Here is a 27363-nt window from a genome sequence, read left to right as displayed (position 1 = left end):
TATAACTGCATAGCTTATTTATCATTAGATTATATTATTTTTATTGTCTTATATATTCTTTCCCCTCGTTTTTATATGCTTTATTTTTTCTTTCCTTTCTGTAGGATTGAAGCATTTTTCTACATTCCCATTTGTTTTTCTCTTTTGTCAGTTTTACATTCTGTTTCTAGTATATCCTTCGTGATTACCTTGTTAATGTATATACTTGACCTTAAATTTAATATCTCCACTCTTCTCCAAATAATACAAGAATAAATATGTCAATCCACCTGTCTTTACTTTCTCCTTCCATTTGGTTGCTGTGGTTATTTATTCTACTTTGTTTTCATAGCCCTTATCATCATTTGTAGAGAGCCATTATTTGTTTAGTTTACCCATAAGCTTGTCAACACTTTTGCTCACCATTCTTTCTTGTGTCTTCCTGCTGGTTTCATTTTCAACTACATGAAAAATTATTTTAGCAGTTCCTTTCCTAAGGATTCATTCAATCATTTTTTAAATTCAAAAATATTTATAGATCAGCTACTATAGTAAATATTTATAGATCAGGAAGGGTTTTAGGTGCTGGGGATATAGCAGTGAACTAAATAAAGTCTCTGCTCTTGTGCAGCATCCAGGCTAGTGGAATGAAAGAAAGAGTAAGCAAATGAAAGTACATTTCTTTCAGAGCTATCTGACAAAATAATGCATGAAGAAAAATAATGCATAATAAGGGGAAGAGGGATTATTCTTTATGATAGGATGCTCAAAGAATACTTCACTGATATGGAGATTCATTCAGAATGAATGAGGCCTGAATTCTGTGAGTGACCCAGCCATGAGAAAAACTGTATTTTATTTATCTAAACTCATCTTTATTTTCAAACCACTCTTATATGTTAATCTAGTTGGCTATACAATTCTTTTGACTTCTATTGTTGCTTTCAAGAAGTCTGCTATCAAATTGTCACTCTTTATAGGTAATATGCCTGTTCTATTTTGTTGTTATTAAGATCTCCTCTTTAGTATTTTTCAAATTCATTGTGTATTGGCTTGGATATATTTTATTATACTAAGCTCACAACTGATTAAGGTTTTTTTAAAATAAATTTATTCATTTAATTGGAGGCTAATTACTTTAAATATTGTAGTGGTTTTGCCATACATTGTCAGCAATCAGCCATGGATGTACATATGTTCCCCATCCTGAACCTACCTCCCACCTTCCTCCCCATCCCAACCTTCTGGGTCATCCCAGTGCACCAACCCTGAACACCCTGTCCCATGCATCGAACCTGGACTGGCCATCCATTTTAGATATGGTAGTATACATGTTTCAATGCCATTTTCCCAAATCATCCTACCCTCACCCTCTCCCACAGTGTCCAAAGGACTGTTCTATATATCTGTGTCTCTTTTGCTATCTTGCATATAGGGTTATCGTTGCTATCTTTCTAAATTTCATATATATGCATTAGTACACTGTATTGGTGTTTTTCTTCCTATGTATAATAGACTGCAGGTTCATCCACCTCATAATGGCTGAGTAATATTCCATTGTGTATATGTACCACAGCTTTCTTATCCATTTGTGTGCAGATGGCCATCTAGGTTGCTTCCATGTCCTGGCTATTATAAACAGTGCTGCAATGAAGATTGGGGTACACATGTCTCTTTCAACTCTGGTTTCCTCAGTGTGTATGCCCAGCAGTGGGATTACTGGGTCATAGGGCAGTTCTATTTCCAGTTTTTTAAGGAATCTCCACACTGTTTGCCATAGTGGCTGTACTAGTTAGCATTCCCACCAACAGTGTAAGAGGGTTCCCTTTTCTCCACACCCTCTCCAGCATTTATTGCTTGTAGACTTTTGGATAGCAGCCATTCTGACTGGCATGAAATGGTACCTCATTGTGGTTTTGATTTACATATTTCTGATGATGAGTGATGTTGAGCATCTTTTCATGTATTTGTTAGCCATCTGTATGTCTTCTTTGGAGAAATGTCTGTTTAGTTCTTTGGCCCATTTTTTGAGTGGGCCGTTTATTTTTCTGGAACTGAACTTCAGGAGTTGCTTGTATATTTTTGAGATTAATTCTTTGTCAGTTGTTTCATTTGCTTTTATTTTCTCCCAGTCTGAAGGCTGTCTTTTCACCTTGCTTATAGTTTCCTTCGTTGTGCAAAAGCTTTTAAGTTTACTTAGGTCCCATTTGTTTATTTTTGCTTTTATTTCCATTAATCTTGGGTCTGGGTCATAGAGGATCCTGCTGTGATTTATATCGAAGAGTTTTTGCCTATGTTTTCCTCTCGGAGTTTTATAATTTTTGGTCTTATGTTTACATCTTTCATCCATTTTGAGTTTATTTTTGGGTATGGTGTTAGGGAGTGTTCTAGTTTCATTCTTTTACAAGTTGTGGACCAGTTTTCCCAGCACCACTTGTTAAAGAGATTGTCTTTTCTCCATTGTATATTCTTCCCTCCTTTGTCAAAGATAAGGTGTCCAAAAGTGTGTGGATTTATCTCTGGGCTTTCTATTTTGTTCCTTTGATCTATATTTCTGTCTTTGTGCCAGTACCATACTGTCTTGATGACTGTAGCTCTGTAGTAGAGCCTGAAGTCAGGCAGGTTGATTCCTCCAGTTCCATTCTTCTTCCTCAAGATTGCTTTGGCTTTTTGAGGTTTTTTGTGTTTCCATACAAATTGTGAAATTATTTGTTCTAGTTCTGTGAAAAATACCATTAGCAGCTTGATAGGGATTACATTGAATCTATAGATTGCTTTGGGTAGTATACTCATTTTCACTGTATTGATTCTTCTGATCCATGAACATGGTGTATTTCTCCATCTATTTGTGTCCTCTTTGATTTCTTTCATCAGTGTTCTATAGTTTTCTTTATATAGGTCTTTTGTTTCTTTAGGTAGCTTTATACCTAAGTATTTTATTCTTTTTGTTGCAATGGTGAATGGAATTTTTCCATTAATTTCTCTTTCTGTTTTCTCATTGTTATTGTATAGGAATGCAAGGGAATTATGTGTGTTGATTTTATATCCTGCAACTTTACTATATTCATTGATTAGCTCTAGTAATTTTCTGGTGGAGTCTTTAGGGTTCTATGTAGAGGATCATGTCATCTGCAAACAGTGAGAGTTTTACTTCTTCTTTTCCAATCTGGAATCCCTTTATTTCTTTTTCTGCTCTGATTGCTGTGGCCAAAACTTCCAAAACTATGTTGAATAGTAGTGGTGAGAGTGGGCACACTTGTCTTGTTCCTGACTTTCTTTTTGTCTTCTTCTTCTGGGACTCCTATGATTCAAATGTTGGGGCATATAACATTGTCCCAGAGGTCTCTGAGTTTGTCTTCATTTCTTTTAATTCTTTTTTCTTTTTTCTTCTCTGCTTCATTTATTTCTACCGTTCTATCTTCTAGCTCACTTATCCCATCTTCTGCCTCCATTATTCTACTGTTGCTTTCCTCCAGAGTGATTTTGATCTTGTTTATTGCGTTACTCATTATATATTGACTTTTTTATTTCTTCTAGGTTCTTGTTAAACATTTCTTGCATCTTTTCAATCTTTGTCTCAGGCTATTTATCTGTAACTCCAATTTGTTTTCAAGATTTCATATCATTTTCACTATCATTATCCTGAATTCTTTTTCAGGTAGATTCCCGATCTCTTCCTCCTTGGTTTGCTGGGCATTTATCCTGTTCCTTTACCTTCTGAGTATTCTCTGCCTTTTCATCTTGTTTATATTGCTGTGTTTGGGGTGGCCTTTCCATATCTGGCAGTTTGTGGTTCCTTTTTATTGTGGAGGTTCCTCACTGTGGGTGGGTTTGGACGGGTGGCTTGTCAAGGTTTCCTGGTTAGGGAAGCTTGTGTAAGTGTTCTGGTGGGTGGAGCTGGATTCCTTCTCTCTGGAGTGCAATGAATTGTACATTAGTGAGTTTTGAGATGTCAGTGGGTTTGGTGTGACTTTGGGCAGCCTGTATATTGAAGCTCAGGGCTATGTTCCTGTGTTGTTGGAGAATTTGCATGGTATGTCTTGCTCTGGAACTTGTTGGCCCTTGGGTGGTGCTTGGTTTCAGTGGAGGTATGGGGGCTTTTGGATGAGTTCTTATCAATTAATATTCCCTGGAGTCAGGATTTCTCTGGTGTTCTCAGGATTTGAACTTAAGCCTCCTACCTCTGGTTTTCAGTCTTAGAGTAGCCTCAAGACTTCTCCATCTATACAGCACTGATGATAAAACATCTAGGTTAATGATGAAAAGTTTCCCCACAGTGACAGACACCTGGAGAGGTTCACAGGGTTACATGGAGAAAAGAAGAGGGAGGAGGGAGATAGATGTGACCATGAGGAGAAGAGGGGGACTCAAAAGGGGAGAGAGCAAGCTAGCCAGTAATCACTTCCCTATGTGCTCTCCACAGTCTGGACCCCTCAGAGATGTTCACGGAGTTACACAGAGAAGAGAAGAGGGAGGAAGGAGACCGAGGTGACCAGGAGGAAAAAAGGGTGAATCAAAAGGAGAGAGACAGGTCCAGCCAGTAATCAGTTCTCTAAGTGTTCTTCACAGCCTGGAACACACAAAGAGATTCACAGGGTTGGGTAAAGAAGAGAAGGGGAAGGGAGGAGATAGAGGTGACCTGGTGGAGAAAAAGGTGAGTCAAAATGGGGAGAGAGCAATCAAGCCAGTAATCACACTCCCAAGTAAAAATGGGTACTGAAGATTGGGTCTTTAAAGGTACAAAATTGATAACAAATACCAAAAAGCAACGAATAAAAATCTAGAGTAGAGGTTAGATTCTCAAAAATACAATATTAAAAAAAGAAAGCAATGTCACAAAAATTATAAAATATATATATGAAGTTTGCTTTAAAAATAGGGTCATTATTTTGCAAGCTAATAGTTGATTATAAAAATGAAAATTAAAGGAGTAATAGAGGACTTAAAAATTAAAAAAAAATTTAAATTTTATAAATGATAATAGTAAAAATATATCTAGAAATTTCTCTGGAGCTGTTTGCAGACAGTGTGGGGTCAATTCAGTTTCAGATAGTTCCTTGATCCAGCTTATACTTCTCAAGATCTATAGGCCCCTTCCAATGTAGTTGGTGCTAGCTACAGGGTTTTAATCTGTCACACCTGTCACTTCCAAACCGGTTCCCACTGTTTATTTTAGCTTCTTCTGTTTGCTGATCTCTTCAGTGTTTAATTTCCACCCTGACACAAGGGGGCGAAGGTGGTCCCTTGCTTAGACTCATTTGTTCAGTCGTGCTGTGGGAAGGGAGGAACACTGCAAACAAATATCACTGGTGTGTGGGGAGTGCTCGCAGTGTTTCAGCCGCACTGGGTTTGCCCCTGCTCATGGCGTGTGTGCTTTCATGTTCTATACTTCTCAGGCTCTAGGTTGCTCTCCCAGAAACTGTCTGAGGCAGGCCCTGGGTTGTGTGCACTTTGCAGGTCTAAGCTGCTCAGGTTCAGGTTCTCAAGTACTCCCCAAAGGCACAGACTTGGTTGGGCCTGTGTTTTGTGCCCTTCCCCGATCCAAGTAGCTCAGGTGACCAGGTGCTTGGCGAGCGCAGTCACCCCCAGGTGGGCAGTGTGTCTGATCGCCTCCCCAGTCCCAGCTGCTTAGTTTTCTGGCTGTACAACGGGCGCGCCTTCTCAGGTGTGCCATGTGTCTCTTCTAGGGAGCTGATCTCTGGCTCTGACTGTCCCAGCGGATGTCAACCATCCAGAATCCCAAGAACTCTTGTTTAGCAACGAAGCCTGTTTGCAGTTTGGTAGAGGATGCCTCTCTGGGGCTGCAATTGTCCCTTTCTGGCTCTGGCTGCCCCCGACTCCGCCTGCTTGTCTCTGGTGGGGGATGGGCCAGTCCACAGCCTGCTAGCTCTCCTCTGGTATTGACTCATTCCTCTGTTCTGTGAGCAGGCCTAGCAGTGCCTCAGGTTAGGGCTTTTCACAGGAGAGTTCTCTCTGTCTCTCTTTTCTCTCTCTCCCTCTCTCTCTGGCTATCCCACAGTTTGGGTTGCTATCTCAGGTTAGTTCCCTCATATTGCCATTAGGGCATTCCAGCCCAGTCCTTACCCTAAGCAATGCAACCCGTGCCTCCCTCTTCAGCCCCCGCTTGCTGGTGGTGGCTGCAAGTGCTGGGAGTTGCCATTAGGCATGTAATCTGTGAGTTTTAACTATTTATTTATTTATTTATTTTTCCTCCTGGTTGTGTTGCCCTCTGAGATTCTAAGATTCCCCACAGACCCCCCAGTGAGAGTGTTTCCTGGTGTTTGCAGACTTCTCTTTTAAGACTCCCTTCCCAGGATACATCTCCTTCCCTGCCTCTTTTGTCTCTCTTTGTATCTTTTATATTTTGTCCTACCTTCTTTCAAAGACAATGAGCTGCCTTTCTGGGTGCCTGATGTCCTCTGCCAACATTCAAAAGTTGTTTTGTGGAATTTGCTCAGCGTTCAAATGTTCTTTTGATGAATTTGTGGAGGAGAAAGTTATCTCCCTGTCCTATTCCTCCGCCATCTTAGGACTGCCCCCTGATTAAGGTTCTTGAAACTAAGATACTTATACTAATATTTCAACAATTCTGAGAAACTTTCATCCATTAGTATTTTATTGTTCCCCATTTTCTCTATTCTCTAACTTTCAGTTCAGTTCCGTTTAGTCACTCAGTAGTGTCTGACTCTTTGCGACCTCATGGACTGCAGCACGCCAGGCTTCCCTGTCCATCACCAGCTCCTGGAGTTTACCCAAACTCATGTCCATAACTTTAGAACTTGGTTAGAAATATACATTGAAAAAGTTTTCTTCACGTGTATTTTCCAGTTCACTAATCTCTGTTCAATAATATCTAATCTTCTATATAACATATCCATTGACTTTTTATTTTTGTTTCACAGAACATCTACTTCAAATAGATCTTTTTAAAATCTGTTTTTTCTCATTCCTACCCCATAATGTTTTGATCTTTTCTCATATTCTCAATCTCTCCCTTGATACTTTTATCATTTTAATATTTCAGTAGTTCCTTTATAATATGTATTTTATTCTGTTGTGAGGTTCTTGTGAAGTAAAAGTCGATCAGTTGTGTCTGACTCTTTGCAACCCCATGGGCTATACTATAGACCGTGGAATTCTCCAGGCCAGAATCTGGAGTGGGTAGCCATTCCCTTTTCCAGGGGATCTTCCCAAGCCAGGGATCAAACCCAGGTCACCTGCACTGTAGGCAGATTCTTTACCAGCTGAGCCACCAAGGAAGCCCAAGAATACTGGAGTGGGTAGCCTATCCCTTCTCCAGTGGATCTTTCCGACCCAGGAATTGAACCAGGTCTCCTGCATTGCAGGTGGATTCTTTACCCACTGAGCTATCAGGGAAACCCTCATATGTGAGGTTCTTGAGGGGTGAGCTGTATATCATATTGGCTGACTCTTGCTTATGACCATTTCCTTAGGTGTTTTGTTGTTGTGAATTGCATACTTTTCTCAGCAAGCATTTATTTATGGCTATGTCCCCCTAGAGTGTTTGCTTTTGTAAGTCAGTCTAGGGGTATCCCCATCCTGAGACCTATTTTTATGTTAATTTCTCAGCTTGTAAGACCCAAACCAGGTGTATTTAAATATTTAGCTCAGATTAGATTTGAAGTTGCTAAATCTTAGTAGAAATGCTTCCCCTTAACCCTTCTCCATTTCATAATTCATGCTTGGATAAGTTTCCTTTCTTCATTTTCATGCTGTGGATTGGTTTTGTCTAGTTCATTTTATTTAATTCACCCTTATGCTGAGGGGCTTCCCTTGTGCCTTAGCTGGTAAAGAATCCGCCTGCAAGGCAAGAGACCTGGGTTCGATCCCTGGGTTGGAAATATCCCCTGGAGAAGGGAAAGGCTACCCACTCCAGTATTCTGGTCTGGAGAATTCCACGGACTGTATTGTCCATGGGGTTGCAAACTTTCACTTCACTTTACTATGCTGAGGTCAGAGCCCTTCAGGGTGTTGGTTTTATGTGGGAATCTAATTCCAGTTTTAAACCTGGCATAGTCCTGGCTTACACCTGTCATTCTGATATAATTATTGATAAAGCCTTCTCTCACTTTCAGAAATGTTCCAGTTTAGAGAATAGATTATATAATCTCTTAATCCTTAGGCAGGGATGTTCTTAATGTTCTGCTGCTGCTAAGTCACTTCAGTCATTTCCAACTCTGTGTACCCCATAGACGGTAGCCCACCAGGCTCCTCTGTCCCTGGGATTCTTCAGGCAAGAATACTGGAATGGTTTGCCATTTTTTCCTCCAATGCATGCATGCATGCTAAGTCACTTCAGTCGTGTCCGGCTCTGCGCAATCCCATAGATGGCAGCCCACCAGGCTCTGCTGTCCACAGGATTCTCTATCCAAGAATGCTGGAGTGGGTTGCTATTTCCTTCTCCTCTTAGTGTTCTAGAGGAGGAGAAAAGCCAGACTGGCTAACTTATGGAGGTACAAGTGGTTGGAGAAGAGCTCAGAGAAAATAAGGGCCAGCTTATGAAGTACTTTCTAGGTAAGGGAAAGGTATTGGTATTTATTCCAAATATAATTGGAAGCCACTGAGGGGGCTTCCCTAGTGGCTCAGTGGTAAAGAATCCTCATATGATGCAGGAGACACAAGTTCAATTCCTGGGTTAAGAAGATCACCTGGAGAAAGAAATGGCAACCCACTTCAGTATCCTTGCCTGGAAAATACCATGGACAGAAGAACCTGGCAGGCTACAGTCCAAGAAGTCACAAAAGAGTTGAATACTGCTTAGTGACTCAACAACAACAACATCTTTTAAGCAGCTTCTGACTGCTTTGTTTTACCTGACTACCTAGATGTGTCGCCTATCCCTTGTGTAGTTTAGTGGCCAGTCAAAGATTTGGGGGGAGTTTGTACTCAGAACTTCAGACTTACCCTTTCAATGGTTTTGGTTTTTTCTCAAGGCTTCCCCTTGAATTTTCAGTTCTTTGGTCAACTTTGAGCTCTTTCTTCTGAGGTATATTAAGCCAATAATTTTTCTGATTTCTGCCAAATGCACAAACATCACCCACCACAGATTTGTCATCTTTCATTTACTGGAGGATTCCCTTATTGTTTCTGTCTGCCTTTTTTCCAAAGCCCCAGAGTTTTCATTTGTATGTAGTGGTCAGCCAGGATTTGGGGCAAAGTATATACTGGGGTTTGAATTCCCATCCCCTCAGTGACTCTCTTGCTTCCAGGATTCCTACCCCTAAGATTCCAGATTATTATCCACTTTGATCCATTAAGGCTGTGATATTGGACACAGAAATTCTAGGTTTGGGAGACCACCTTTAGAAAAGAAAGCCACAAACACAATTTTAACCCGTTGCTTCTGCTATATTTCAAGAGTAAACTTTCTTCAAGTTTTTGTCTGCTTTCAGTCATTTCCCATTGGTTTCTAATTGTCTATTTATCTATATGTTTGGGTTCAAATTTTATGATTAATAACTACAAAAATATATATCCAGATGATTTAGTCTGCTGTTACCAACACAAGTGATGTTTATTGTTATTTGAATTTGTATTTAGACGAATGGCAATTTTGAAAATTTTCTTCATGTTTATTTCTGTTCATGTCATTTACCCATTTTTCTATTTGTGTGTTTGTGTTTTCCTTATCTGTAAGAGTGCTTTACTTATTGAAAACAATAAGATATTAACTCATTAGATACACTGTTAGTTTGAAAATCAAATGAAATGTGTTTTAAAATTTAAGGTTTTAGTTTTATGGCAGTTGTTATATTGGCTTTTGATGTTCATATGGGATCATTTAGTAGAAGAGACAAGATTAGGAGTTTGCTCTCATTAGAGATGTCACTGCATAGAGAAGGGAGCTCTTGCCTTTTCATAAGGCAGAGTCTTGTGTTCAGATTGTATGATGTGCAGGGCAGCATTGGCAGTGATCTTCCTAAGTGAAATCTTCTTGGACATATTATTTATGTACTTATTGATTACCATGACATTATTTCTCAATCATAGTCATTTGCCCTACTTGCCAGTAACTACTGTCAATAGATTGCTGCTTCTCTGCATCAGAGGAAATACTGCAAAGTAATTAACATTTGCTAAGGGCACTGTGTACTGCAAGGAGATCCAACCAGTCCATTCTAGAGGAGATCAATCCTGGGTGTTCATTGGAAGGACTGATGCTAAAGCTGAAACTGCAATGCTTTGGCCACCTCATGCGACAAGTTGACTCACTGGAAAAGACTCTGATGCTGGGAAACGTTGGGGGCGGGAGGAGAAGGGGACAACAGAGAATGAGATGGCTGGATGGCATCACTGACTCTATGGACATGAGTTTGAGTTAACTCCGGGAGTTGGTGATGGACAGGGAGACCTGGCGTGCTGTGATTCACGGAGTTGCAGAGAGTCGGACATGACTGAGCGACTGAACTGAACTGAAGGGCACTGTGGACCCTCACCAGAACTCTGCTGAAATGTTGTTCTCTCTTTTTGTCCTTAGGAGTACACCATTGATGTATTTTTTCGACAGACATGGCATGATGAAAGACTGAAATTTGATGGACCCATGAAGATCCTTCCACTGAATAATCTCCTGGCTAGTAAGATCTGGACCCCTGACACCTTCTTCCACAATGGCAAGAAATCAGTGGCCCATAACATGACCACACCTAACAAGCTGCTCAGACTGGTGGACAATGGAACCCTCCTCTACACGATGAGGTCAGAGAGTGCCTGGCTCATCTAAAGTATCATGGGGGTAGGACCAGGGTTGAAAGCAAACTTACAAATTAGAAATGCACATAGAGGCATACATTTCCTAACACAGTTACAGGTATGTGCACTCACAGACCTAATATTATATATACACATATAAATACAGAGTTGGCTAACAAGCACATGAAAAACTGCTCATCATCACTCACTAATTATCAGAGAAATGCAAATCAAAACCACAATGAGGTATTGTAATGAGGTATCATACTGATCAGAATGGCTATCATTAAAAGTCTATAAATTAGTAAGTTCTGGAAAGGGTGTGGAGGAAAGAGAACCCTCCTACGCTGTTGGTGGGTATGTATATAGGACAGCTACTATGGAGAGCAGTATGGAGGTTCCTTAAAAAACTGAACATAGAGCTACCATATGACCCAGCAATCCCACTCCTAGGCACATACCTAGACAAAACTATAATTTGAAAAGATACATGCACTTCTATGTTTATAGCAGCACTATTTACAATAGCCAAAACATGGAAACAACACAAGTGTCCATTAATAGATGATTGCTTTAAGAAGATGTAATACACACACACACACACACACAATGGAATATTACTCAGCCATAAAAATATAATGAAATACCGCCATTTGCAACAGCATGGATGGACCTAGAAAATATACTAAGTAAACTAAGTCAGACAGAGAAAGGTAAATATTATATACTATCACATGTGGAATCTAAAAAATAATACAAATGAATCTCTATACAAAACAGAAATAGACTCACAGACATAGAAAACAAACTTATGTTTACCAAAAGGGTTGAAATGGAGGTGAAAGGGATAAATAAGGAGTTTGTGTTTGAGATTAACAGATACCTACTACTATATATAAAGTAGATTAAAAAAAACAAGGACTTATTGTTACAGCATGGGAAACTATACTCAATATCTTATAATAATGGAAAGTAATCTGAAATATATATATATGTGTGTATATTTATAACTGATCACTGTGCTGTACACCTGAAACTAACAAAATATTGCAAATCAACTCTATTTCAATGAAAAATAGAGAATTGTCCATATGAACATTTTCAGACACACAGAGATATATTCACAATGTATAAATGTTTATGTGTACTCAGAGACATGTAATACACAGGTGTATACGTAGTCAAAGTGAAAGTGAAGTGAAAATGAAAGTTTCTCAGTCGTGTCCAACTCTTTGAGACCCTATGGACTATAGCCCACCAGGCTTCTCAGTCCATGGAATTCTCCAGGCAAGATACTAGAGTAGGTTGCCATTACCTTCTTCAGGGGATCTTTCCGACCCAAGGACTGAATTAGAGTCTCCTGCATTGCAGGCAGATTCTTTACCATCTGAGCCACCAGGGAATCCCTATACAAAGTCAAGGGTACTTAAATAAACAGACTCACAACCACATACACAGGCATGAACATGGTGACAGAATAGCATCTAGGTTTAACTGCAGCAATAGTCTATGGTGCAGAATTATGAGAATCAAGTGAGATGTTAGCTATTTTCGGAAACATTCAATGTTTTATATATATATATGCAAAATTATAGCAACATATATGTCATGCAATGTTGCATGGGAATGCTGAGAAATTAATGAATTTCCAAAGAACTTAAGAATATATCTTTTTATAATATATATTTCCATATATATATGGGGAAATATATATATTTCATACTTATCTATGCCTAAAGTATAAAAACTATAACAATTTTTATGTTTTTCATTAATCATTATTATCATTTGAGTTTATAGGTAAGGAAATTTTGCTTTTAAAACGAATAACTGTAAATTCATTTCAAGTTCAGTAAGATTCTTTGCCCCAACACTGAAAAACTTTCTTGGTTCTTGTTTTTTGATTTTGCTAGTTTCTCTGCTGTCATTTGTCACTTCCTAAAGCTCTCTCCTACATTCAGTTCAGTTCAGTTCAGTTCAGTCGCTCAGTCGTGTCTGACTCTTTGTGACCCCATGAATCACAGCATGCCAGGCCTCCCTGTCCATCACCAACTCCCAGAGTTCACTCAAACTCATCTCCATCGAGTCGGTGATGCCATCCAGCCATCTCATTCTCTGTCATTAACGAGTATCAATTTTAAGTAACTTAGTGAACATTTATTGAATGGGAAAAATATGGTCTTTCAGTGCAGGCTCTGTGGTATTTCAAGTTTGTGCATTTGTTATTATACACAATGAATCTCAAATAATACAAGCCTGATAAACATGTGATGAATACATGAAGTGTGCTTGCCTATATGGTATATGCTAGTCTTTCTTTACTTTAAAATTACTATTTATTATTTTGAGAGACGAGAAGATGGACAAGGAAAAATAGACGGTAAGTGAATTGTTAAGAGAAAAGTTGAACTAATGAAGAGGAGCTGAGAGAGTAGAGGAGAGAATCATGGAGAAAAGGGAAGTGGGTAGAAGTGGGAAGGATAATGTGGAGATGAGGTCAATAAAATTAACATATATATGTATTTTATTGGTGTACTCCCAGATCTTTTCTACACACACACATAAATCATTCAAGAACAAACGGGTAAAGAAAAGAGAGACTATGAGAGGAGAGAAATAGAATAGAAAATTTGGTAAAAATGGGGGGAAGATAAAATTAAAAGGCTAGATATTAGAAAATCCTAAAAGAAAAAGGAGAATTTGGAGAAAAACATGAAGTAAATGAGAAGAAAGAAAAGAAGACATAGAGAAGTAGAGCAAGAGACGGTGGAGGGAGAAAAATTTTTGATGGAAGATTAGTAGTATTCATTAATTCATTTATTTATTCACCAAACATGTTTTGACTTCCTAATACATACATGGCCCTGGACTAGGTTCTGGGTATGCAAACATTGATGATATGATCTGAAGACAGTTAGTAGGGAGAAGCCTAGTAGATAATCACAAAAAAATTAACTGAAATGATAAAGTTATGAGTAATTATGAAAGAAAAGGGTCATCTAACTCTTTTTTTTTTTAGATCAAGTTGAACAAAGAGTTGCTGGATGAGGTTAACACCCAAGTTCCTGATTATTAGTATTGGCATTCAGTTTTGTTTCATTGGAAATGTAGTCAAGAAAATTGTAGGTGGAAAGTGGAGGGAAGAGAGGAGGGATATCCAGGCAGAGAAAACCAATTGAGCAGTTGCAGGAAATAGAATGGTATATTATAAGCAAGAAAATGAGGTGGTCAGGTTTTTTAATGTGATATATGGTACCCTAGTTACAGAGCAAAGGATGCATTTTAAGGGAACAAGACTGGAAATAGGGAAGCTGGTTAGGAGACAGCTTAAACAATTTAGATGAAGAGTGGTGAAACTCCAATTCAGAGCAATAGGTTAAGATGGAGAAGGGGAGGTACACTGAGGAAATAGTAAAAACTACCAATGTCAGAATGAGAGCAAAGGGGAGTCAAGGTAGAAGGTACCCAAGGAAAATGGTGAATGATGGTGTTACAAACTGGGGTACATGACATGAGATTTAAGAAAAGTTTAGATAGAATAAATCTGTGAGGTTAATTTTGGGCAAGATAAGTTTAAGAAGATTGTAGATTATCCAGAGGCAGAAGTCCAATAGCAGTTGAATAGTCAAGTCATAAGACCAGGAGAGAGACACAAGCAAGAGAGGTAAAGTTTGGTATTGTCAATATGATGGTACAACCATGTACGTGGGTGTGATCACTTCAGGAAAGTATATACAGTGAGAGGAAAATCATGCCAAGCATTCAATAATGTAGCATTGCTATCATTAAAGCAGAAGGGAAGAAAGAAGAACCTATGAAGGAGAACAAGAAGAAAAAGAAAGGAAGGTGTTAATAGAACTATTAGTGTGTAGTATCCTGAAAGCTAAGTGTGGTAGTCAGTATTGCTACTTCCACTATTTCCAGTTCACTTCCCTCTGGGTATGTGTTAGTATTTCACTTTCATAGAGCCTTGGACAAATGACTGGCCTTGGCTAACCAAATGTGAGTGGAAATAACATGTGTGATTTCTGAGGAAGGATTGGAAACTTTATTAAAGGTGTACATTTTAAAATTTTCATTTCTGTTCAAAAGTTTTGTGGTTAGTGGAATCTATTATAACCGTTTCCATATAAGTACACTTTGGAAACACTGTGATCACTCAGGAACTAGAATATTGTTCTTTTTAATTCATAAAATTAAGTATCATTTTGCTCAATACTATAGGCTATTACAGGATATTGAATATCATTCCCTGTGCTGTTCAGTAGGTCTTGTTTATCTATTTGAAAGATTGGAAACTTTTAAGAGCCAGTACATGAGTTTCTATGTTCCTCTCCCCTGGCCATGATGAGTAGCATTATGCCAGGTGATCTTGGCTCTATTATTCTGTGTCCCTTATTAAAGATAACAGAAGAGAGCCCCACAACCTGAGATAGATAAATAGTATGAATGAGAAATAAGACTTTGTTGTTTTAGGACACTGATATTTTATGATTAGTACTACATATTGATCAAATCCATTTTGACTAATAAATCAAAGGAGTAAAGAGTTTCAAAAAGATGAAGTGATCAATAATAATAACACAATAATAGCATAATAAGTACAATAGTTGCCATCAATATAGTGCTTACAGTGTGCCAGGGACTGTTATACTCATTCTACTTACCATTATTCCAACATTTCAAATAAGGAATCTGAGACACAGAGCTAGTAAGAACATTTTCCAGTATCACCTAGGTAGTAAATGGTTGATCCTTCATACTTTGGCAGTTTGGTTGCAAGCTTATGCTCTTTACTATTTCTTATACATCTCTACAATATTGTTGGCTATTACAAAGATATCTAGTAATATAGAGAACTGAAAATATGTATTAGGTTTGGTAACATGGAAGACATTGGTGTTCTTCACATACAGTGTTTCAGTAGAATGATTAGTGCAATGATGAGTTTTAGGACTTGGCATAGAGGTAGTAAACATAGAAAATACTTTCTGGGAATGTGCTTGAAAATGAAAAGGATGCATATATAATATAATATATGCAGGAGTAAAAGAAATAGTTATTTTTTGAATGCAAAGACTGGCACATATTTGTGAGATAGCTGGAAGTGGATACTAGAAAGTCAAAGACTGAAGATACAGTAGGAAATAGGGTTTTTCTGACATCAGTTTTCCAGAGAAAAATGTCAGGAGATGGTATCCAAACTTTAGTGAACATTTTCCTTGTAAAGAAGGAGGGATACCTCTTCTTGCACTGCATGAAAAGACATGAAATTAGATATAAATGTTGAAAAGGAGGTGGGAAGGACTGGACAGAGTAGAAATATGAATGGTTATAATGTATAAAGGAGAATTTGAAGAGAGAGATAAGTGGAGAAATAGAAGAGAGATACACTTGTAATAAAGTGCATAAAAGAGTTTGAAGAGGAAATGAGCATGTACACAACTGTGACAAGAATGGAGTGAAGTAGGTGTAAATAGAAGAGAGAATGTACGGAATGAGGTAGTTGGAGAGATGTAAAGGTGATGAGATATGGATGGATTAAAGGCAGTAAGAAAATGGAAGAGAAGCTAGAGGGAAGAGTCTATTAGGCAGAAAGGGAAATGAACAAATACAGAGATTGAGACTAACAGAGGAGAAACAAAACAGAAAGAATGAGGAGAACAGGGTAGTGGAGAAGCTAAGTAATAAAAGGAAATTAGAATAGAGAATAAGTTTTGGAGGAGGAATAGAAAAGAGAAGAAAGGAGAAGGGAGGATGAGAATATTGAAATATGAAGAAGGGATGGTGCTGATTAAGGAGGGCAGAAGAAGAAGCAGACCAGATTACTCATCTGAAAATAGAGTTGGATGAACAGAAAAAGATGGCCATTAAGTCGTTCATTTTAATTTGAATTGGACAAGAAGTGAAGTGAAAGTCGCTCAGTCGTGTCCGACTCTTTGCGACCCCATGGACTATACAGTCCATGGAATTCTCCAGGCCAGAATACTGGAGTGGGTAGCCTTTCCCTTCTCCAGGGGATCTTCCCAACCCAGGGATAGAACCCAGGTCTCCTGCATTACAGGCAGAGTCTTTACCAGTTAAGCCACAAGGGAAGCCCATTGGACAAGAAAGTGGAGTTTAATAAGACAGGAGTCTATGCAGAATGCCCTTGTGCTTGTTTTGAAGGACAGAACAGAGGAGGTATAGATATTCAGAAGCATGAAGTTAGTGGTTCCCTTACACAGTAAATACTTCGCAGTGGATCCAAGAATGTGGGTCCATAGGGAAATCTAGGTTCGAAACTTAAAATGAAAGCTTGACACTATTTATCACCCTATAATTTATTCATCTACTGACCTTTTGCAAGACACAAATTATCTGCTTTCTCATTTTGATAATAATATAGCTGCTACCTATCTTGTCCAGTTCGGTTCAGTTCTGTCACTCGGTGGTGTCTGGCTCTTAGCGACCTCATGGACTGCAGCACGCCAGGCCTTCCGGTCCATCACTAACTCCTGTAGCTTGCTCAAACTCATGTCCATTGAGTTGGTGATGCCATCCAACCATCTCACCCTCTGTCATCCCCTTCGCCTTCTGCCTTCAATCTTTCCAGCATCAGGGTCTTTTCCAGTGAGTCAGTTCTTCACATCAGGTGACCAAAGTATTGGAGCTTCAGCTTCAATCTGAAGGACTGAAGCTTTCAATCCTTCAAGTGAATATTCAGTACTGATTTCCTTTAGGATGGACTGGTTGGATCTCCTTGCTGTCCAAGCGACTCACAAGAGGCTTCTCCAGCACCACAGTTCAAAGGCATCAATTCTTCAGCACTCAGCTTTCTTTATAGTCCAACTCTCACGTCCATACATGAATACTGGATAATCCATAGCATTGACTATATGGACCTTTGTCAGCAAAGTAATGCCTTTGTTTCTTAATATTCTGTCTAGGTTGGTCATAGCTTTTCTTCCAAGGAGCAAACGTCTTTTAATTTCATGGCTGAAGTCACCATCTACAGTGATTCTGGAGCCCCCCAAAATAAAGTCTCTCACTGTTTCCATCATTTCCCCATCTATTTGCCGTGAAGTGATGGGACCGGAGGCCATGATCTTAGTTTTTGGAATGTTGAGTTTCAAGCCAACTTTTTCACTCTCCTCTTTCACTTTCATCAAGAAGCTCTTTAGTTACTTTTCACTTTCTGCCATAAGGGTGGTGTCATCTGAGTATCTAAGTTATTGATATTTCTCCAAGCAATCTTGATTCCAGCTTATGCTTCATTCAGCCTGGCATTTTGCGTGATGTGCTCTGCATATAATTTAAATAAGCAGGGTGACAATATACAGCATTGACGTACTCCTTTCCCGATTTGGAACCAGTCCGTTGTTCCATGTCTAGTTCTAACTGTTGCTTCTTGACCTGCATACAGATTTCTCAGAAGGCAGATAAGGTGGTATCATCTGTTTAAGAATTTTCCATAGTTTGTTGTGATCCACACGATCAAAGGCTTTAGTGTAGTCAATAAAGCAGTAGATGATTTTCTGGAATTCTCTTGCTTTTTGATGATCCAGTGGATGTTGGCAATTTGATCTCTGGTCCCTCTGCCTTTTCTAAATGCAGCTTGAACATCTGGAAGTTCCCGGTTCACATATTGTTGAAGCCTGGCTTGGAGAATTTTTAATATTACTTTGCTATCATGTGAGATGAGTGCAATTGTGCAGTAGTTTGAGCATTCTTTGGCATTGCCTTTCTTTGGGATTGGAATGAAAACTGACCATTTCCAGTCCTGTGGCCACTGCTGAATTTTCCAAATTTCCTAGCATATTAAGTGCACAATTGCACTCATCTCACACACTAACAAAGTATGCTCAAAATTCTCCAAGCTAGGCTTCAACAGTTTGTGAACTGTGAACTTCCAGATGTTCAAGCTGGATTTAGAAAAGGTAGGGGAACCAGAGATCAAATTGCCAACATCCGCTGGATCATCAAAAAAGCAACAGAGCCCCAGAAAAACATCTACTTCTGCTTTATTGACTATGCCAAAGCCATTGACTTTGTGGATCACAACAAGCTGTGGAAAATTCTTCAAGAGATGGGAATACCAGATCACCTGACCTGCCTCCTGAGAAATCTGTATGCAGGTCAAGAAGCAACAGTGAGAACTAGACATGGAACAACAGACTGGTTCCAAATTGGGAAAGGAGTACATCAAGGCTGTATATTGTTACACTGCTTATTTAACTTCTGTGCAGAGTACATCATGAGAAATGCTGGACTGGAATGGATTAAGCACAAGCTGGAATCAAGATTTCTGGGAGAAATATCTATAACCTCAGATATGCAGAGGACACCATCCTTATGGCAGAAAGCAAAGAAGAACTAAAGAGCCTCTTGATGAAAGTGAAAGAGGAGAGTGAAAAAGTTGGCTTAAAACTCAACGTTTAGAAAACTAAGATCATGGCATCTGATCCCATTACTTCATTGCAAATAGATGGGGAAACAATGCAAACAATGTGAGACTTTATTTTCTTGGGCTCCAAAATCACTGCAGATGGTGATGTCAGCCATGAAATTAAAAGACACTTGCTCCTTGGAAGAAAAGTTGTGACCAACCTAGACAGCATCAAAGGTACTTCTAGTCAAAGCTATGGTTTTTCCAGTAGTCATGTATGGATGTGAGAGTTGGACTATAAAGAAAGCTGAGCACAAAGAATTGATGCTTTTGAACTGTGGTGCTGGAGAAGACTCTTGAGAGTCCCTTGGACAGCAAGGAGATCCAACCAGCCAAACCTAAAGGAAATCAGTTCTGAATATTCATTAGGAGGACTGATGCTGAAGCTGAAACTCCAGTACTTTGGCCACCTGATGCAAAGAATTGATTCATTTGAAAAGACCCTGACGCTGGGAAAGATTGAAAGCCATAGGAGAAGTGGACAATAGAGGATGAGATGGTTGGATGGCATCACCAACTCAATGGTCATGAGTTTGGGTAAACTCTGGGAGTTGGTAATGGACAGGGAGGCCTGGCGTGCTGCAGTTCATGGGGTTGCAAAGAGTTGGGCACGACCGAGTGACTGAACTGTACTGAACTAAGTGCAGCACTTTCACAGCATCATCTTGTTGACACATGAAAAGCACAAATTGGATTAAGTCTAAAGAACACTCAGAATTTCTCAGCATTCTACAGCATTCCTATCGTTATTTTAACCCTTAGAAACAGTATCTGGGTTCCATAGGAAAGTTAAAAGACAACTTTTTAGAAATATCTGATCACAGTTTGCAAGGCTAATTTTTAGGACAATTTAGAATCAAGCCTTCCCTTGCTTCATCTTGTGATCTCAGGACAACCGTAAAAATACAGGCCAAAGCTCATTACCTGCTTTTTCAATTTTGGAACAATACAGAAAAGATGAACACAGTCCAACGCAAGATAATGTAAACATTTATGAGATATTTTCCATTTTTTTCAGACATGGATATATAGAAAACTTTATTTCTATGAATGACATCTTACTGTTTAATGAAAATATGGGTAAATATGTACATTGTTATATTCATTGTCCTTATATATAAATGTATAATATATAATACGATAAAAAAGTTTCACTGATTATTTGAATAGGAGCAAAAAGTACTATTTGAATTTAGCTAGATTTTCTCTCATTCAGTTGAATCATTCAACATGTTTATACGAGTACTATTATATACTTTGGGATATGTGCTGAACTACAGAGATAAGATACAGCTCATGCTCTTAATGACTATTCGATCTAGTAGTTCAAGAAGACATATGCACAGATAGCTGCACAATAATATAAAAGTCCTTAAATAGAGGAAGGTACAAAATGTGATGGGTTTACAGGGTAAAAAGCATCTAAAATCATATGGAGACATCAAGGGAAGTTGTACAAAGGAGATAATGCTTATCCTATATCTTGAATCTTGAAGGAAATACAGGTAACTATTAAACAAATGAGGGGCAGATTAATACACTGAAGGGTATTCCAGGCAGGGAAATAGCATATGCAAAGGCAAGTATTTATGAATTGACATTGTGTGTGAGAAAATCCATGTCTCTTATTAGAACTTTCATTTGTTGATTCTTTCCAAAATATTTCTTAAGGGCTTAACAGGACCCGACAGTGTTTGGGACACTAGGGATAAAAACAAAAAAGTGTTAAAAAGTAAAAGTGTTAGTTACCCAGTACTGTCTGATTCTTTGCGACCCCATGGACTGTAGCCCACCAGGCTCCTCTGTCCATGAGATTTCCCAGGCAAAAATACTGGAGTGTGTTGCCATTCCTTTCTCCAGGGGATCTTCCAGACCCAGGGATCGAACCTGGGTCTCCTGCATTGCAGGCAGATTCTTTACTGTCTGAGCAACCAGGAAAACCACTAAGGTAAAGTGGTAGGCAAAAATAGATGTGGTTTCTGTTGTCATATTATTGTAGGGAAAAACCAATTTTTTTTTTTTAGTCCATGTTGGAACTCTTTGTTTGACTTACTTTTCATTGCTTTTGTTATTATAATCATACATGATGACCTGCCTCAGAGGACCCCACCCTTCTGCCTGAATATTAATTCAAAGTGCCTATGTTAAGGGAGACATCCTGACCCTGTCCACCTGTGGATGGCTGCAAGAAAACAGAAATTAACAAATCTCCTCCCTAAGGCTGCCATTTTAGGAGATATTTGCAAGATTAATGGCCTTTTTACTTTGTTTGCTCACCTCCCTCCATCTCTGATGTATAAAAGAACCTGGCATCCAGACCCCAATAAGATGGTTACTCTGAGACATGAGTCTGCTATCTTGGTCAGCCAGCTCTCTGAATAAAGTCATATTCCTTGCTTCAACACCTCGTCTCCAATTCTTTGGCCTGTGCTGCGGCAAGCAGAGTGAGCTTGGACTAGGTAACAGTATAGGTACATTCTAGTAGATCCCTTGGAGTAGGGAATGCCTACCCAGTCCAGTATTCTTGCCTGGAGAATTCCATGGACAGAGGAGCCTGCCAGGCTACAGTCCATGGGGTTGCAAAGAGCCAGACACGACTGAGCAACTAACACTTTCACTTTAGTGGGGCAAACAAACTGTTAATGCAAGTTCATGTGCCCAGTGCAAAGTGAGACCAAAAAAACTGAAACATTGGAGTTTGGAGCAGAGAAAGTTTTATTGCAATCCATGTGATGCTGAGTTCAAGTTCACTTTGCTTGCCACACATCAGGCCAATAAGTCAGGAGATGAAGTAAGGAATAATGACTTTATTTGAAAAGTCAGCAGACCCAGAAGATGGGAGACTAATGTCTCAAAATAACCATCTTATTGGGGTCTGGATGGCATTTTTTTAAAAAATAGAACACAGAGCAGGAAGAGGTGAGGAAGTAAAGTAAAACGACCATTAATCTTACAAATATCTCCTGAAATCGAAGCCTCAGGGAGTTGTTGTTTAGTTGCTAAGTTGTGTCTGACTCTTTGTGTCCCCATGAACTGAAGCATGCCAAGCTTCCCTGTCCTCACTATCTCCCAGAGTTTGCTCCAACTCATGTCCATTGAGTTGGTAATGCCATTCCAACCATCTCATCTTCTGTCACCTCCTTCTCCTCCTGCCCTCAATCTTCCCCAACATCAGGGTCTTTTCCAATGAGTCAGCTCTTCGCATCAGGTGGCCAAAGTATTGGAGCTTCACCTTCAGCATCAATCCTTCAGGTGAATATTCAGGGTTGATTTCCTTTAGGATTGACTGGTTTCATCTCCTTGCTGTCCAAGGGACTCTCAAGACTCTTCTCCAGCATCACAGTTCGAAAGCATCAATTCTTTGTTGCTCAGCCTTCTTTATGGACCAACTTTCACATCCGTACATGACTACTGGAAAAACCTGTACTCTGGTTTTTCTGGAACTACTGGATAAACCATTGACTCTGTGGACCTTTGTTAACAAAGTGATGTCCCTTGTTTTTAATATTCTGTCTAGGTTTGTCATAAGTTTTTTTTTTTCCAAGAAGCAAGCATCTTTTAATTTCATGGCTGCAGTCACCATCTGCAGTAATTTTGGAATGCCAAAAAATAAAATCTGCTACTGTTTCCACTTTTCCCCATCTATTTGCAATGGGACCAGATGCCATGATCTTGGTTTTTTGAATGTTGAGTTTTAAGTCAGCTTTTTCACTCTCCTCTTTCACTTGCATCAAGAGGCTCTTTAGGTCCTCTTGGCTTTCTGCCATTAGAGTGTTATCACCTACATATCTGAGGTTATTGATATTTCTCCCAGCAATCTTAATTCCAGCTTGTGCTTCATCCAGCCCAGCATTTTACATGATTTACTCTGCATATAAGTTAAATAAGCAGGGTGACAATATACAGCCTTGATGCACTCCTTTCCCAATTTTGAACCAGTCTGTTGTCCCACGTCTCATTCTAATTGTTGCTTCTTGACCTGCATACAGGTCTCTCAGGAGTCAGATAAGGTGATCTGGTATTCTCATCTCTTTAAGAATTTTCCAGTTTGTTGTGATCCACACAGTCAAAGACTTTAGTGTAGTTAATGAAGTAAAAGTAGATGTTTTCCTGGAATTCCCTTGCTTTATATATGATCCAAGGGATGTTGGCAATTTGATCTCTGATTCTTCTGCCTTTTCTAAATTCAGCTTGTCCATCTGGAAGTTACTGGTTCATGTACTGTTGAAGCCTCGAGGAGGGGATTTGCTCATTTCTGTTCTCTTGCCATCATCCACAGGTGGACAGAGTCAGTATGTGTCTCTGAACATAGACCCTTTGGTTTAACATTCAGGCAAAGCAGCAAGGTTCCCTAAGGTAGGCCATTATGTAGAGACAGTATCCTTTTAGTGAACAAAAGCAACTGGAAGCAAAGTTTAAAATAAACAGATCCAACTTGTAGTCAGATTTTGTTCTTCCCTGTAATACTGTCAAGGGGACAGGTTGCTCATGCCCTCAAAAGCCTGGAGCTCCCCCAAAGGTTTTTGACAAAACATTTTTAAAATCCAGATGAGTGAGGGGGTGATGTCACAAGGGTAACTTCATCAGTCCTTCACTCCAGGAGGCCAGGGGCTATGTCCTTATGGTCATCAAGTAGTTAACTTCTTCCATTTGGTGGGAGGTTTTTCACATCTGTGAAACAGCTCAGGAAATTTGCATCAAATACTGTTATCTAGATACTTCAGAAAGGAGCTAAAGCAGAGGATTTGTGGGAGGTCCTGTCCCTTGGGAAGAACCCATAAGGTCCTGTTTAGTTACATTATCAAGAAGAAAGTGGTATTTTTTGACCATTTAAGAGAATCTTATTGTCATATTCAGACCTGCATGCCATCCTTTATTCTTTGATCGTATGATTGGGTCAGTTTTGCTCATGTACTTGGGATGTTTCAATGACATTTTTTGAAAGATAAATTGTGCATGATACCTGGACTTTCCCCACCAACAGACAAAAATGTTAATAATAAAACTCTTCTCTTCTTGCTTTAGATGCAAATAGCCTGCATCTGAGTCTTCATATAGAGACTGCCTCTGAAATGACAGGAACCATGGAAGGCATTTGGGTCACATTGTTAATTCTATAGGACTTAATGTAATGAAATCAACCAAGCATTGATAGTTTTGTTTCACACAACCCTTTTTTGTAATGGCTTTTGCTCTAGGGGATTCCACCTATAGTTTCTTATTCTTTTTTTTTTTTTTCAAATTATAAATTTTATTTATTTACTTTTTGGAGGCTAATTACTTTACAATATTGTATTGGTTTTGCCATAACCGACTCACAGAACTTCACTTAGTGTGTCTCATTCGAATGAACAGAAGTAAGAGCACAGAAGAGATATAGTGGCTCATTTTGAACTCTGAGAAAGATTACAATGAGGTGGGAAGCAAGTAACATTACGGGTCTTCCGTTAATCACAAATTATGCTGCGTATTCTGTGTGGTGATATCAAACCCTACACTCCAAGAGCTCGCATCTTAGCAGGAAAGATAGGACACATAATTTACTGTACTATAGAGCATAATCAAAGTTTCAAAAAGCCAACAGTGAAGTGCTATAAGATAGAAATGATCAGTTTCCATACAAACTGGATGTGGTGACCCAATGACGAAAGAACAGATAACCAAGGAGGGTCTTGGAATGCAGGAATGGAAAAATCAGACCCTTATCATCCTTCCCTCATCCATGTTGTAACTATTAATGGAACAGTATAACCTGTCTCCCCTCCTACCCCATAGGGAGGAGGTATTTATCTTACTCTTCCCCACCCAGTATACATGCCTCATTCAATCAGCAAATGACTCATAAGGCCCCTGTCCCACTCCTTGTACCCTGGGTATAAAAGTGGACTAAGGACCCCCATTAAACATTGGTTCTCTCTTGAGCTGGCCTGCTGTTCTAACAGCATCTTCCACTCTAATAAACTTTATTTCCCTCTCATTCTGTCTCACATCTGGAAATTCTTTTAAAATCCACGCCTGGACCATGACACTGGAGGCATGGGCCCAGATGTGGAAAAGCATCATAGGGAAACTAGCATTTGAGCTGGAGAGAGGGAGGGAAGAATGTATTCCCAAGAGGTCTTCTCACATTTGTTTCATTTTTGCCAGGTGTAAAAGGAAATCAGGACCTTGAAATAACAAAAATTGCCTTTATTCTAAAAGGCAAGAAGCTGAACCCCAGGCAGACTGAGTCTGTTTAAAAGATCATTCTAACACAAGGTGGATTTGCAGATCAAAAGGGTCCCTCTAGTTCCAAAGAACCCACCTATTTTAGATACTACTGGTTTTTTTTAAATTTTTTTTTATTGGAGGCAAATTACTTTACATTAATATATTGGTTGATTTTGCCATACATTGACACGAATCCGCCCCAGGTGTACATGTGTTCCTCTTCTTGAACCCCCCTCCCACCTCCCTCTTCCCCATATCCTCCCTCCAGGTCATCCCCATGCACCAGCCCCAAGCATCCTGTACCATGCATCGAACCTGGACTGGTGATTCATTTCACATATGATAATATACATGCTACAATGCCATTCTCCCAAATCATCCCACCTTCACCCTCTCCCACAGAGTCCCAAAGACTGTTCTATACACCTATGTCTCTTTTGCTGTCTCATATACAGGGTTATCATTTGCATCTTTCTAAATTCCATATATATGCGTTAGTATACTGTATTGATGTTTTTCTTTCAGGCTGACTTCACTCTGTATAATAGGCTCCAATTTCATCCACCTCATTAGAACTGGTTCAAATACATTCTTTTTGATGGCTGAAAAATACTCCATTGTGTATATGTACCAAAGCTTTCTTATCCATTCATCTGCAGATGGACATCTAGGTTGCTTCCATGTCCTGGCTATTATAAACAGTGCTGCAGTGAACACTGGAGTACATGTGTTTCTTTCAATTCTGGTTTCCTCAGTGTGTACGCCCAGGAGTGCGATTGCTGGATCATATGGCAGTTCTATTTCCAGTTTTTTGAGGTATCTCCACACTGCTCTCCATAGTGGTTGTACTAGTTTGCATTCCCACCAACAGTGTAAGAGGGTTCCCTTTTCTCCACACCCTCTCCAGCATTTATTGCATGTAGACTTTTGGATAGCAGCCATTCTGACTGGTGTGAAATGGTATCTCATTGTGGTTTTGATTTGCATTTCTCTGATTATGAGGGATGTTGAGCATTTTTTCATGTGTTTGTTAGCCATCTTTATGTATTCTTTGGAGAAATATCTGTTTAGTTCTTTGGCCCATTTTTAGAGTGGGTCGTTTAATTTTCTGGAATTGAGCTGCAGGAGCTGCTTGTATATTTTGGAGATTAATTCTTTGTCAGTTGTTTCATTTGCTATTATTTTCTCCCATTCTGAAGGCTGTCTTTTCACCTTACTTATAGTTTCCTTTGATGTGCAGAAGCTTTTGATTTTAATTAGGTCCCATTTGTTTATTTTTGCTTTTATTTCCAATATTCTGGGAGGTGGGTCTTGGAGGATACTGCTGTGATTTATGTCGGAGAGTGTTTTGCCTACGTTCTCCTCTAGGAGTTTTATAGTTTCTGGTCTTACATTTAGCTCTCTAATCCATTTTGAGTTTATTTTGGTGTATGGTGTTAGAAAGTGTTCTAGTTTCATTCTTTTACAAGTGGCTGACCAGTTTACCCAGAACCACTAGTTAAAGAGACTGTCTTTACTCCATATTATATTCTTGCCTCCTTTGTCAAAGATAAGGTGTCCATAGGTGCGTGGATTTATCTCTGGGCTTTCTATTTTGTTCCATTGATCTATATTTCTGTCTTTATGGCAGTACCATACTGTCTTGATGACTGTGGCTTTGTAGTAGAGCCTGAAGTCCAGCAGGTTAATTCCCCCAGTTCCATTCTTCTTCCTCAAGATTGCTTTGGCTATTCAAGATTTTTTGTATTTCCATACAAATTGTGAGATTATTTGTTCTAGTTCTGTGAAAAATATCATTGGTAGCTTGATATGCATTGCATTGAATGTATAAATTACTTTGGGTAGTATACTCATTTTTACAATATTTATTCTTCCAAACCAACTCTCCAACAAATACTAAAGGATCTTCTCTAGACAGGAAATACAGAAAGGGTATATAAACTCGAACCCAAAGCAATAAAGAAAATGGCAACAGGATCATACTTATCAATAATCATCTTAAACGTAAATGGGTTGAATGCCCCAACCAAAAG

General features: G+C 39.1%; 1 protein-coding gene across 1 annotated transcript in view; it reads left to right on the top strand.

Moving 5' to 3' along the window:
* The window catches only part of GABRA3 (gamma-aminobutyric acid type A receptor subunit alpha3), a 175859-nt gene that overhangs the window by 67359 nt on the left and 81137 nt on the right, over positions 1-27363 (top strand). Inside the window, exon 4 of the mRNA XM_055438471.2 lies at positions 10478-10698. Within this exon, the coding sequence (XP_055294446.1) occupies positions 10478-10698 (221 nt within the window). The remainder of the gene's footprint in view (positions 1-10477; positions 10699-27363) is intronic.

This window comes from Moschus berezovskii, chromosome X (assembly GCF_049115385.1).
Source record: "Moschus berezovskii isolate FMDL1 chromosome X, NW_MosBer_1.0, whole genome shotgun sequence".
NCBI classification, from domain to species: Eukaryota; Metazoa; Chordata; class Mammalia; order Artiodactyla; family Moschidae; genus Moschus; species Moschus berezovskii.
This window is presented reverse-complemented; position numbering and strand designations above follow the sequence as displayed.